General features: G+C 42.1%; 1 protein-coding gene across 3 annotated transcripts in view; it reads left to right on the top strand.

Moving 5' to 3' along the window:
- The first annotated feature begins 378 nt into the window (after nucleotides 1-378).
- The window catches only part of LOC148024382 (uncharacterized), a 258,793-nt gene continuing 245,443 nt past the window's right edge, over nucleotides 379-13,728 (top strand). Inside the window, exons 1-3 of one of the 3 annotated variants that reach the window (XM_087694028.1) lie at nucleotides 2,369-4,758; nucleotides 4,832-4,930; nucleotides 5,095-5,163. In XM_087694028.1, the coding sequence (XP_087550154.1) occupies nucleotides 4,503-4,758; nucleotides 4,832-4,930; nucleotides 5,095-5,163 (424 nt within the window). In that variant the 5' untranslated portion in view covers nucleotides 2,369-4,502. Of the gene's footprint in view, nucleotides 596-677; nucleotides 1,241-2,368; nucleotides 4,759-4,831; nucleotides 4,931-5,094; nucleotides 5,164-13,728 lie in introns of those variants that run through there. The other 2 variants (XR_015693300.1, XR_015693299.1) reach the window with 2 other exon arrangements.

Raw genomic sequence — 13,728 nt, 5'->3', positions numbered from 1 at the left:
CTTTTCGAGATATGAGTACTGATATTTTCCAGATACGATTGCATTTAAAATCGAATATTTGCATCGCTAGTTAATGAGTACGATGCATTTATTGAATATATTCGCCACTAACTAAAAGCATATTCGTGCTCAAGGAGATCACTATTTGTGATGGTGGTCACTCTGCCAAACTATCAGAGAATGAGATGACCCTTTCAATCGGGTTTCCGAAGATGACCCTTTCCACTACCCATAATTTGTAACCTCAAAACTTGTGAGGGTGCCTTTCATATCACTTTCTTCTCCAAATTTTGGAACACCAATAATCCCACACATTGCTCATGTAGGTCTCTTCGCATTCGCACAATACTTTGTTGGCCTTCTTGAAATTTGTCCGGCAGTAACAATAGTTTGCTCCTTCGCCTTCTTGAAATTTGTTCGGAAGTAACAGTAGTTTGTGTATCTCATTATTGTCGTATCATATCTAAGATTTTGGGGATTGCTAATCGGCAGGCTTTGATTACTATGCCTCCAAAAGACTGGGCAATACTCGCAATGGAGAAGGTGAGGCGATACTCGCAACAAAGATGGTGAGGCAATACTCGCAACGTTGCAGGTAGGATACTTGCTGCCCTTAATCGAATTATTTTCGTTTGAATACTTTTCGTTTGAACAGGCATATCTTTTCATTTGAACAGGCACGTTGAACACACGTTGAACATAAGAAGGAGCTTCTTGCCACCAAGGGCAAGAAGGTGGAAAGAAGCCCTTGGCGATCAACAAGAGTGACGGGTGGCCTCTTCCCTTCTTTGATGTGCATAATCTCCAGATTAGCATTGCCTTTCCTTCGCCCTTATGACATAGCACTCCCCTTGGCAAGAAGCTAAGGTCTCATTCTCTGTGGCCTTAGCTTCTTGCTGCCAAGGGCAAGAAATCCCATACACTGGTGTAAGGGATTTCTTGCCCTTGGTGGCAAGAAGCTAAGGCCACAAATACGAGCTTTCTTGCCCTTGGTGTTGGTGTGTGTGTAAGAGGCTCCAGTACACAGTACACAAAGAGAGCACACAGAGCACAGAGAGAGAGAGAGAGAGAGAGAGAGAGAGAGAGAGAGAGAGGACTCCGGTTGCCTCCGCAGCTTCTTCTACTTTGTCGTCGTAGCCTCCTGGCTCAATCGGTGGCTATTACTCTCTATCGGATCGCCAAGCGGAGGAGGATCACATATCAATATTTTATGTATTGGTTATACCCACCAGCTTATAAGGTACTTACATTCGCAGCTTCTCTATGGCTGCGCTCTATGTGTAGAGAGGCTGCTTATCACTGTGAATAGCCTAAGGTATTTCTCTATGGCTACGCTTCATATATAAGGGTAGAGACATCTAAGCTCATCGTACATGCTCCGATACATGTATGTACACACACACACACACACACATGCATACATATCTCTCTCTAAGGCTATCCTTAGTAAATTAGTAATTACTGCATGATGCTCATAGGGATGCAATCAGCTTCTTTAGCTAGTCAGAGCTTATTTAATCTCAAAGCCCAGGTTTAGTGTGAGTCTGTGCGACCACCCATTTTTAAATCTCAAAGTTAGAATAGATATACAAATCTTTTGAGTGTTTTTTAAAAACTACTTTGAGGCTTTGATAAGTTCGTAATTAGATCCAAAGTCTATTTTCTCTTACGTTTTCGCAATGTGTGTGTGTGTGTGCGCGTACGTGCGCGCGCGCGTGTGTATAGACCACTGCTTGGAGGAACTTTTGGGGAATTCAACAATCACTTCCTGCCGAATGCACCGAGACCCTCGTTGTAGACTCACTAGAACAACATTCTTCTCTTCAATGTGTGTGTGTATGGTGTGTGTGTAAGAGGAAAATGGGTTGGGGCTCTGAACCCATTTTCCTTATTAGCATTGGCTTCAAATTAGCATTGCCTTTCCTTTGCCCTTATAAGGGGGACTTCATAGGCCCGTGTTGCATGTCGATCTTAGGCTTGCTCTTCCTGTTGAATTGAAGAGACTCCTTCCTGGTCAAGAGTGCCATAATCTCTATCCTTTTGAGAGAAGAAGCAAACCGAACATCAGTAGTGATCTCGATCCCATTAGCATCAAAGGAGTATGGGCTTTCTTGCCCTTGGTGGCAAGAAGCTAAGGCCATAGACACGGGCTTTCTTGCCCTTGGTGCTAGTGTGTGTGTAATAGGCCAAGCATGTGTGTGTGTGGTGACGAGAGAGAGAGAGAGAGAGAGAGAGAGAGAGAGAGAGAGAGAGAGAGAGTGTGTGTGTGTGTGTGTGCAGTAAGAGAAGAGTGGTGTAAGTGTAGAGGGCCATGATCTTAATTTTTTGACACCAATATAATCTTATGTGAAATGTTAGGGAATAATCATTCCTCCATGAAAGAGACAACAAGCAAAAAAACATAGGGAGTTCGAGTCTCTTACAGTAAGATTTCTTAATTCAATCGACGATGTGAACTAATGATTCTATGCGAACTAATGATTTCTTAATATTTCTATGTGAACTAATGAATAATAATTTAGCCAACGAGCAAGGAGAAAGGAGTGTGCGCATCTAGTCCTATAGCAGATGAGAGTGGCGGCGATGATTTCTTTCCTATCCAAGTTCTTGTTTGTATGATTTTTCTAGGGAATATTTTATGTTGCTTAGATTGAGTTTGCTAGTTTCTAAGTTCTATGTTTCAAATGTTCCTAGGTTTCTAAAAGAAGACAAAAAGAACAAGTATTGTCTCAACCCACTAGCAACACTATGCAGTCCATGTGTAGTGAGAAAGAAGAGCAAGGGGAAAATGAGGTGGTGGAAATTATGAAAGGTGGAGATGTATTGGCTAAATGCCGAGTTTTAGATGTTTCAAGGTGCCCACCCATTCCCCTTTGTAGGATGTTTCCATACCCTAGGGTTCGAGGTTTGAGAAGTGAAACTTTGCCACTCAAAATAGCCTTAGAGGGTGAAGCTTACTATCCAGAGAAGGGTATTTTCATTGTCTTTGTTGTCTCCCCTTTGGGTGTTGCGATTTCGGTGACAAGTGAGATGAGGGCTTCACGGGACGCCCACTGGCAGGCTATAGATAAAGAGTTTGAGAATGAGTTGAGAACCAAGAAGGGGTTACCTTTTCTTTCCAATAAAAAGTTCTATGTGTGGGAGGGGAACCATTGCACAGTGGCTTGGATGGAGCTCATTACAAAGAAATATAAAGATGATAAAGAATGGCATTTGAGGGTCTTTAGCACTGTTGTTGATCCAACTAGACTTAGTGAAGTCTCCTTGCTTGTTGTCCTTCTTCACATGAATGAGTAAGTTCATCTCAAAACACAATGCACATGTGATTCTTCTCATTAAATGCATATGTATTAATTTTTTGTTTTTTTGGAAGCTTGAATGAGCATGCAGTCATAGTCACAAATCTAAAGGATACATTGGTCAATGCTGCAAATATTTGTGAGTCCTATTTGCGATGTGGCTAAAACCTTGGAAGCCAAAAAGAAGCTTGAATCAAAGACTTCACCCCCATGGTATCCGTTGGCTAGAGAGGATTTGGCCCAGCTTGTTTACCAGGTAGATATATATTTGGGCTCTTTCTTTTTATGAGAGGGTTAGAAAGTATGGTATGCAATGATTTCCCCAAAATTTTGTAGGTTGAGTTTCAAAAGGAAGTAAGGACCAAAGTAGCTGAAGTGACAAAAGGTGTAAGTGCAGAGGAGAGGGCTTTAAAAGAAAAGAAGATCTCCACTGAGTTGCGACGAAAGTACACTAATCGTATGCAAAAAGTATTGTTGTGTTTGTCTCCTACTAATATGAAATGGTTTTGGTATATTCATTAGGTTTTGAATATTATCAATCCATCCCTTGGCAAGGAATGGAGAGAAACTTTGTTTTCTCTTCAATTTGATGGAGCGAACACCATTGTGGTTATTGAAAAGTTGAATTTGATAGCAATCTCTTCCGTCAGTGTAGAGAAAAAGATAACTTGGTTGAGATTGCTTGAGAGTTCAAGATCTATTCGCAATACCCATGGTATGCCATCAACAAACACAGAGTTCAAAGCGTAAGAGTTTTTCACTTTTCTTGCTTTATCTCTATGCTTCATAGAAAAAAATTGTCTTTTCTTTGCATGTTTTTGTGGCTTTCATTATTTCTACATTGTAGGTGGTTGTCTAGGAAACTGTTGCTAGACATGATAGAAAAGAATGCACTTCGTTCTTTGGAGCAAGATATAAGAATAGCAGCTACCACAGAGCATCCATTTACTTTGCCCGATGAGCCATGTCTTCATGTTTACTTCGCATCCATACGATATGAGGGCAGAAAACATATTTTTGGCAACATTAAGAAAATTTGTTCTAAAGAAAGTCCACAAAAAAAGAGGATCGACCTATTCAGTCCCATCTTGATGCAGCCGCTTGTCGGTTGCTCTATCGATTGGTTTTCTATTTTAATGCCTTTTGTTTGACATTGCAGTGTGTAGTTTGTGGGGACCCATATAAATTATCTTTGAATATTCCATGTATTTTTTGCACTTGAGAGACCTCAAGCTACTTGTTGATTTGCCCAAGGCTTGTAAAACATGGGTGGATATCACGAACAAAGAGTGCACTATGTATGGGGAGAATATGATTGGTCTCTCACCATTTGAGATTAAGACACGCCCTTGGTGGATTGACATGCCCTTGTCCCATGTATTGCCAAGTGAGAAAGCTAAGTTTGAGGAATGGAAAAAATCAAAGGGAAAGGGTTCAAGTGGTGGCTATCTGAGTCAAGGTAAAGTGGCTTCCATAACTATCTCCTCTCTTTCCTTAAGCTTTACTTTTCTAACAAAGAAGTGGTTTTGAAGGTGATCAAATAAGGGACAATGAAGCGCAAAGGGGTGGGCATGCTCAAAGAGGCAAGCAAGCTCAAAAGGGCAAGCAAGCTCAAATTAGTGAGACACAGAGTACATGTGACTTTTACTTATTTCACTTTGCATATTCATGTCTTTATGTTGGATACTTTATATACCTTCCTTGTAACTTTGCATATTCATGTCTCTATGTTGGATACTTTATATACCTTCCTTGTAAAATAAAGATTTATGTTTCTTTGTTTGTTTTGTTTTAGATCGTGAAATTTTTGTTGATGATAATTCACCACCACTCGATGTTGGTATGCATGGTAGCTTTCATAGTGGTATGCTTCTTTTTATGGATATACGCAAGATGATTGTTTTGTATGTTATGCTTGTTGTTCATTCATTATACTTGCCGTGATTGTTTTGTATGTTATGCTTGTTTTGTATTTAGGTCCATCCTCACGTCCTAGACCACCATCCCAAAAAGAATATGTGCCACTCTTGTCCATACAAGGGGGGCTTCTTTGGATCGCTCTATCTTTTCAATTGGATGTGGAGATTATATTTCTATGGGTAAGGATTTTGCATCCTCTATTAGAAATGAGGATTATGCAAAGATCCATACATTTTTTTCTGAAATCAATAAATTGGGGGTGGAGTATAAGAAAAAGAAAAAGACAGTGGCATGGGCTGCTGACTTTGTGCTCTTGGATCTTCCCATGGACTCTAGGCATGGATGAGACGGTGTTTCATTGTGGAATAAGTTGTCAAATGTGAAAATACATGGATCTAGAGCATGGCTATGGTGGTTCAAAGACTAGAATGAGACTCATGTAGACATAGAATTAGACACTGACTGTCACACAAGTGAATTAGGTTTCAAGATTGAGACTTGAACTCATAAACACAATCTTGTGTGTGGATAATGGCACAGACACTTTACTAGAAATAAAAGAGTACTATCATTGCATTTAGAAAAGGAAGCAAGTACAATGCTTTATAGGAAGGTAGTAAACTGTAGTAGGCACCATTGTGCATATGGGATAGGTAAGCTTGCATATCCTTACCCCTGAAGCTCTATACAAAGAGGCTGTTAGTGTGGGTGTGATTGTCTGAATCTCAACACCCCTCCTCAATCACAACTAGAAAGGCACTAAGTGTGTAGAGGCTGTAATGAGAACCACCTGCAAAGTGTGGGCACACCACAAGCATGGTAGACACCAGAGGCTGTCTCACAGAAAAGGCTAAGTGTGGACAACAAAACATGATGGACATCCAGATGCTGCAGGGCCTCACAAAGTGTACAGGGACTGTAATGCCAAGTTACATGAGGAGTTTTCAAAGCTTATGGCAAGAAGTATCAGGGCTAGGAAATACAAGGCTTTTAGAATAGTTTATCAGAGTAATGAGAGTAGAAGGGCTGGTGAGGTTTGTCCTTCCGATCCTGGTGGTCTTCATCTTCATCTTCATCTTCTTCTTTTGGTCCATGGTTTTCTTCTTCTTTCACAACTATAAGATAGGCCTTTTGAGACCTCTTCCTGGCATGACAAAATTTCTCCGTGTGTCCGGTTCTTTTGCAGAAGTCACAGAAGAGCAGTTCCTTCTTGCCCTTGTACCTGTTGCCAACATACAATATTTGTTCATCTTTAGAGGTGCTTGGTTTTCCCTTTGACTTTATCTTCTTTTCTTCTTCAAGCAGGGAAGCCTTAATGTCAACCAGTTTAGGATAAGGCATATTGATTAGAGTGGTTGATACATTATCATAATCAGGATGCAAACTTTTTAGTAGGACACCAATACAGACATCTTCATCCATCTTGAGATCAATCCCTGCAAGTTGAGTAAGGAGATTTTCCATGTAGTTTAAATGATTTGCAAGGGATATGTTAGATTTCATGTCTAGCCTGAAAAATTCAATCAGTAATCTATACTTAGATGACTTTGATTGTGCACCAAACAAAGTATCTAATCTCTTCCAAGTATCATTAGAAGTTTCACAAGCATCCACATGATGGATGTAGCTGTCATCCAATTCCAGTTTGATGATGGCCTGTGCTTTGTCATCATTCTTCTGCCAAGTAGCTGCAAGATCCGCATCTCGAGGCTTCTTCTCTTTGCCATTTGTGATGGCCCAGAGACCCTTCTTCATTAGGATGAGCTTGATGCGGGTCTGCCAGCCGTGAAACCCGACTGCTTTGAATCGAGCTGTAGGTGAGTCTTTTCCCATGCTGGAGAGCTGGAGAAGCAGCAAATCAGCACCAATCTCTCAAATTTGAGCAGCAGAAGAGTTAATTGTGTCAAAAGATACAAGTGCTAAGAGCACTAGTTGAGTGTCAATGGACACTATGTGTGTATCTTCTTCCTTGAGTCTTCCAAATCTGCAAGAATCCTTCAAGATCTTCCAAATCCAGATCTTCCCCTCCTTGATTTGATACCGGGACTTCAGATCAGAGTGGCATGGACTTGGTTTAAGTGGTAGGAAAGAAAAAAAGAAGTGAGATATGAGCTTGAGCTCAAAAAGCTATAATGGACTGTGTTAGGTTTTCTGCAGCTGCCTGGTTTTTTGCTCTGTGTGGGATGTATACTTGATCATTTCCCAAACTTTTTACATGGATAGAAAGCTTATGTCATAGCCTTCCAAAGCCCCATGGTCACAGGCTCAACTTCGTCATGTGCTGATGGTGCAGATGGTACGAACAGGAAGAGGCGCACATTTGGCAGCGAGAGGAAATTTTTGCAATGCTGGACAACTGGGAGGCCAATGTTGCAATATAATGTGATAAAGAGAAGCGCCTGGAATTGAGGAGGAGATCCTTAGAAGAAAGCGTGGTAAGATAGAGCCTCTATTGTGAGAGCCAGGAGCTCAAATGACTGCAGGTCCTGTCTGGCTATGGCTGCCAATAGCCATGCTCTGATACCATGTGAAAATACATGGATCTAGAGCATGGCTATGGTGGTTCAAAGACTGGAAGGAGACTCATATAGACATAGATTTAGACACTAACTGTCACACAAGTGAATTAGGTTTTAAGATTGAGACTTGAACTCATAAACACAATCTTGTGTGTGGACAATGACACAGACACTTTACTGGAAAGAAAAGAGTACTATCATTGCATTTAGAAAAGGAAGCAAGTACAATGCTTTATAGGAAGGTAGTAAACTGCAGTAGGCACCACTGTGCATATGGGATACGTAAGCCTACATATCCTTGGCCCTGAAGCTCCATACAAAGAGACTGTCAGTGGGTGTGATTGTCTGAATTTCAACGTCAAAGGATCATATTCGGCATGGACTTGGAGTGGCTTGTTTGGCAGACTCAAGATGGGTTGTTTGTCTTGCCTCCATTTCAGGTGATTCTTTGAGTCAGAAATATGTAAAGAGGATTGTTAGGTACTTGTGAATAAGATTGTTAGGTAATTGTCAATGTTTAAAATGTATTTTTTTCTGTCAGGGGACTCTCCCTCGTGGGTGGAGAAATATGCCCTGTAGTGTGAGCTAGAGATTGTGCATAGATTCATAGTTGAGGACTTAGACTTCATGGATGAGGTTACGATTGAGGGTATTTCCATAGAGGTATTTGACATGCTTATTGTACACTCAGTTTTCTTGGTGCTTTGTTGTTTTTGATTAGTTTGTGACATGTCTCTATTTTTTGTCATTATTGTGCGACGGATGGATGCCTTCTATCTTTACATGCTACAATGTTGAGGCTACATGGCCTCTTTACGTCTTCAGGAGAGTGCCACATTATGACATGATCATGGTGTGCAGTTCTTGCGGCATGTCATTTGTCACTATTTGCCAGATATTGCAAGGGTATTGGAGGATGGCGAGGAGGCACATTTGAGATCAGGTGTGCAGCGGAGTGTCGGATTTGTGCGATGCTTTTTAGAGGCTCTTTGTCCTCCGGAGGATTGGCTTTGGAGATGGATAGTGGTACAACCCCTTTGATGCGTGCATGCAATGCATCTGGCCGCCCCTGTTATTCTTTTGATAGTGACCCTGACATTGTTGGTCGCATTCTATAACCTTTGGTAGAGGGACCTTCTGCAGGTACTAGAGATCAGTCCAGCAGCTCAGACAAGGAGATTTCAGAGAGTGAGCCAGTGGATGATGCATATGGCTTCCCTTTCGATTATTATGGTTACTTCTATTGACTTGTGTTTTTTCATGGTTTGTCAAGGTTACTACTATTGACTTATTTAGGACATTATATGCACTCTAGGATGACATGCTTTTGTGTGTGAGATTTTGACGTTCAAGCACATTCTAAACCTAGAAGACACCATCATGGAGGAGCCAGCTGTAAAACAAATCGTGGACCAGTGCAGCCTACAAAAGTATGTAGAGAAGGTCGGGCAGGCAATCGATTACAGCAAGTACGCAGAATTTTTGAGGAGCTTCAATGTTGAAAGAAACTGTGGCATGGTGATGATAAGAAAAGGAGAAAAATCCCACCAAGTAGAGGTGGAATTGAGTACTCCGATGGTGGAGAAGGCTCTGGGTTTAGCTAGTAGGAATGAGAAATGCCCAAGGAGGGATGTGTATAACATGTTGGGGATGAGCAAGACTGTCGTGGGCACAGTGGATGGAATAAGCTTGGCGGATATCCTTGTAGTGGGAGCTCATGCTCAACCGCCAGGACCCACGGACCGCTTATTGCTTCAAGCGTTTCAAGCCGAATGCTAATGGCTACCTCTCACATAGCCTATGCGCTCTCATGTCTACCGGGTGTAGTGAGCTTACCTTCATGCCAATCGAGTTGCCTCCTCTCCCGCACACTTCGGTAGCTCCACGATCCAAGTGCAAGCTTCAAGCAAGCTCGATCCTCCCACTCCAAGCTCCAAGCTCCATCGCCGTGAGCAAGATAAGAGAAGAGAAGAGAAGAGAAGAGAAGATGGAGAGCTTCTCCACCCCACGTTCCCTCACCCTCACACACTCACTCCCTCACACTCTCACACTCCCTCTCTTAAGCACAAGCTCAAGCAAGCAAGAACAAGAAGAAGAAGAAGAAGAGGAGAGCTACTTTTGGCCACACACAAGAATGAGCTTCTCATTGCACTTTTTGGCTTTTATACATGCCCTACTCCTCCTTGGGCGGTCATCCCCTTTTTACATGACCGGCCATTGGCCTAGGTCCTCTTTTTCTATTTCCTTCCTATCCTTCTTGTTTCTCCTCCACTGCTTGTCTATCTTTACAATTTGCACAAGAGAGAGCCTGGCACTCTTTTACAAGATTTCAGGGTGCGTCTTTGTATTTTAAAATGCACATTTTCCCTTTTGCATTTGCCTTGGACTTTTAAGGTTGCCCTTGTGCTTTTGGTCTTTTCTCCTCTTCTTTCTTTAGTCGGGCTACCTTTTTTCCGCCTTTGCCCTGCGTCTTTTTTTATTTCCTTTTTCTTTCTTCGTGTTGGGGTTAACATTACCCCCCTCCTAGACGAGTGCCAGTCCCATGGCACTCTTCGTCGAAGGTAGCATGCGGAGCTTGCACCGAAGACGTGGGTGGAAGGGACTGTTGTGGTTTGCCTTGGAGAAGTTCTGATGTTGGTGCAGATGAAGGTCGTTGGTGGCACTTTGTTGTTCTAATTGGCTGGTGATATGATTGTTGTAGGTGGTGATAGGGCTACTCTTTGTTGGGAATGGTCACTCATAGCTGGCACGGGTGTTGGTGTTCTTGGGATGCTCATGGTGGATTCTGCTCGTGATGATTCTCTGGTGGTCTTGCATGATGAAGTAAAGGACAAGAGTTCAGAGTTGAGTGTTGATGTAGAGCTGACGGTGCTTTCGTTGGAGTCTTTAATACCTGCAATTGGAAAACCTCTCATGTGGTCTCTCCCTAAGGGGTAGTGCTAGTCTTCTTATCGTGCACGAGACATATTTTGATTAGTTTAGGAGACATGTCGAACTCTAAGCAAGCCTGGAGTATCCTGCACTTGAGGATCCAAACTGTGTATAGGTTATAGTGTGAATATTAAGTGAGTACACGTACATATTTAGGTATTACTTAGTTAGAAGACTGTCGGCCTGGTTCCTTGTATAGCAATGGGTTAGTGAAGCAAGGGGCTAAGTTGATGGAAAAATTTGTCGATGAAGACGAGGAGTACAATTGAAGATTGCTTGAGACATCATTATGGTCTTGTCAAGGCAATGTAGCATAATTGAGCTCCTTGATGTCTTAGCTTTTGATAGCTAGTGGCTACTTGTAGTGCTTGAAAAGTATGGTGTACTTTTCCATTGTCTCTCATGCCTTGCTTACCACTGTTGATTGTAATGGCATTGAGATGGAGTGCAAAAGAATTGTGCAAGTAGTTCAGGGTGACAGGTCTAACCATAGGCGAGGCGAGCTCCCTAGGTATGTCCTGCCCTTGATGTGCCCTAAACAATTGTGGGGGATGTACAAAGGGCTAGGGGATTAGGGACGGAGCCAGTCGACCAAGGTCATTGGACGTACCTAATTTGAGGACCCTCTAGGTGCAGTGCTGTGATCGTGTGTGCTTTTTTTTTCATTTTTTTTCATTTTTTTCATTTTTTTTTATTTTTTTCTTTCTTTCTTTCTTTTTTTTTTTGTGGAAAAAATGAATACAATCAATGCCATACATTGAGGCTATTAGCCTTTCATTTGGATTGAGAAATGTTGGGATCCAAATGCTATGAAGAATGGATATTACAGAGATGATTGTGTCACCAGCCTTGATGCTAGAGCAACTGTTGTTGAGATGAAGAGATACACTTGAGATTTTGCAAATCTCTTTGTAACATGTGATACATCGAACAATTGAGGTAGCACTTGGAGTGAGCTGTGCATGGACAAGGATAGAGCATCTTGCGAATTGAATCCTGGATGATGAAGAGACGTTCGCCCTTGTTGAGAGCGTGGCTCCTGCCCGAACATAGAGTTTGGCTAAGAAGGAGGAGGTAATCGATGATTATGCTTTGGCCATGCTCAGTTGCAATATGTGCTTTCTGCAGAGGTGTCCTTGGGTTCTCATCCAGAGGCACTTCCGTCATGGCTTTTGTTTCTTGGTATTCCTGTCACTTCCTCCATAATGGTTCTTTGTGGGGTTGGTGGTCTTGTGGTGACTTGGATATTAAACGCTTCTAGGCATTGACCTGTGTCATTCTGCATTCACTTGGAAAGGCGTGAGAGTACATGCAAGTCACATGCTTCAACCATAATGAAAATGTCCAGCTAAACAAGACATCGCCAACGTGAATCCCTTAGTTTTGACTTGATGCGTATCACCTACACTTGGTCATCATTGCTCATGGGGTGAGACAAACAAGGAAAAGCTTAAAGTAATCAAACAAAAAGGGAAAGGACCAGGTAAGTTTGTCCAGAAATGGTACTCCAACCAAAGTTTGGCAGTCAAAATTGGCCATCGACTAATGACACTTGCTGAGCAAAGGAAGGCCCTTTGGACATCAATACATGATCCCATGTACGTTATCCCGACCTCATTAAGAGTGTTGGCAATGGTCTATGAGGTCCAACTTTTTGCCACTGTCCAATAACATCCCTTGTACGATTAATTGCTTCTGGAAAATCTACACATGGCTAGTAGGCTAGGAGTAGGGAGCATGGTACTTGATGTTAGCGCATATGTCTTTTGCCTCATTCAAGACCCTGCAATCCTAGATCTCTATGTTTCCCATCAATACAACCCTTATTTCTTTAGCTAGTTTTGTCCAGGTTTACATGACAAGAACCCTAAACCATCTCTTGGTTCTACACTAGAGTCACCTGAACAACCTCCTGAGCAAGAGAAACATAGCTCTAAACACAACACCCGCATTGATAAGAAGCAATGGAGGCATGTTCCAATGGGTAAGGACAAGAGTCTAGAGCAAACACTTGACTAGGAGCAACTACCAATCCAATTAGACAAGGGGCTAAACAGGAATTAGCTAAAGAGGTAGACTCTCCAAAAAGAGAGGCAGTTGTACCCTCACAACCTAGCAAGGCTATTCAATAGGCTACGGCTATGTCCCATAAGGAGATGCCAGAAAAAAGAGAATGCTGAGGCCCAAACAAACACATCAAGGGCAAGACACACCTAGGGAGTTTTTTCTTGCCTATGGTTAGATCTATCTTCCTAAGTGACACCGAGAGCACCTCCTTGTACACAAACTGGGTCCTCAAGTGTGGGACGACACCATAGGTTTTCCTACGGTTCGACCCAACTCACAGTTTTACTGGCACGGACACCATGCAACACTTCATAGTGAGATAGATGCACCCCCTGGTAGTGCACTTCCCTTTTCTTTTTTCAAGTATACTCAATAATGGCGGTCAACCACTGACATTGAAGGCCCGCACTACCCGATCAAATCTAATCTCGGCCTCTGCAATCTAATCTCGACTTCAATGATCTCATTTATGCTACATTATGTGGTCAAAATCACAAATGATGTCTCAAGAAGCCTTCAAGTATACTTCTTCTCAACAACAACAATTTTTTCCACCCCATTGAACCCTTGCTTCATCCACGCATTGCTACAAGGAACCAAATCAGCGGAGTCCTACATACATAATATCTAAGTATGCACGTGCACTCACATAATATCTGCACCACAATCTATACAGGTTTTGGGTCCTCAAGTGCATGACAATACTCTCAGCTTGCTTAGGGTTCGAGATGTCTCTCCCAAACTAATCAAACTACTACTTGTGCACAATAAGAAGACTAGCACTACCCCCAGGGAGAGACCACATATGAGAGGTTTTCAATTGCAGGTATTGAAGACTTTAACGAAAGTGTCGTTGGCCCATCATCAACACTTAACTCTAAATTATTATCATTTACCATCCTGCAAGCCCACCAAAGAATCGTCACACGCAAAATCCCTAAAACACAACACCTATAACTCCCAACAAAGAACAACTCTATCTTACACTACAA

Source organism: Lygodium microphyllum, chromosome 15 (genome assembly GCF_053477565.2).
Source record: "Lygodium microphyllum isolate KBCC chromosome 15, Lygodium_microphyllum_v1.1.10, whole genome shotgun sequence".
Lineage (NCBI taxonomy): Eukaryota > Viridiplantae > Streptophyta > Polypodiopsida > Schizaeales > Lygodiaceae > Lygodium > Lygodium microphyllum.
This window is presented reverse-complemented; position numbering and strand designations above follow the sequence as displayed.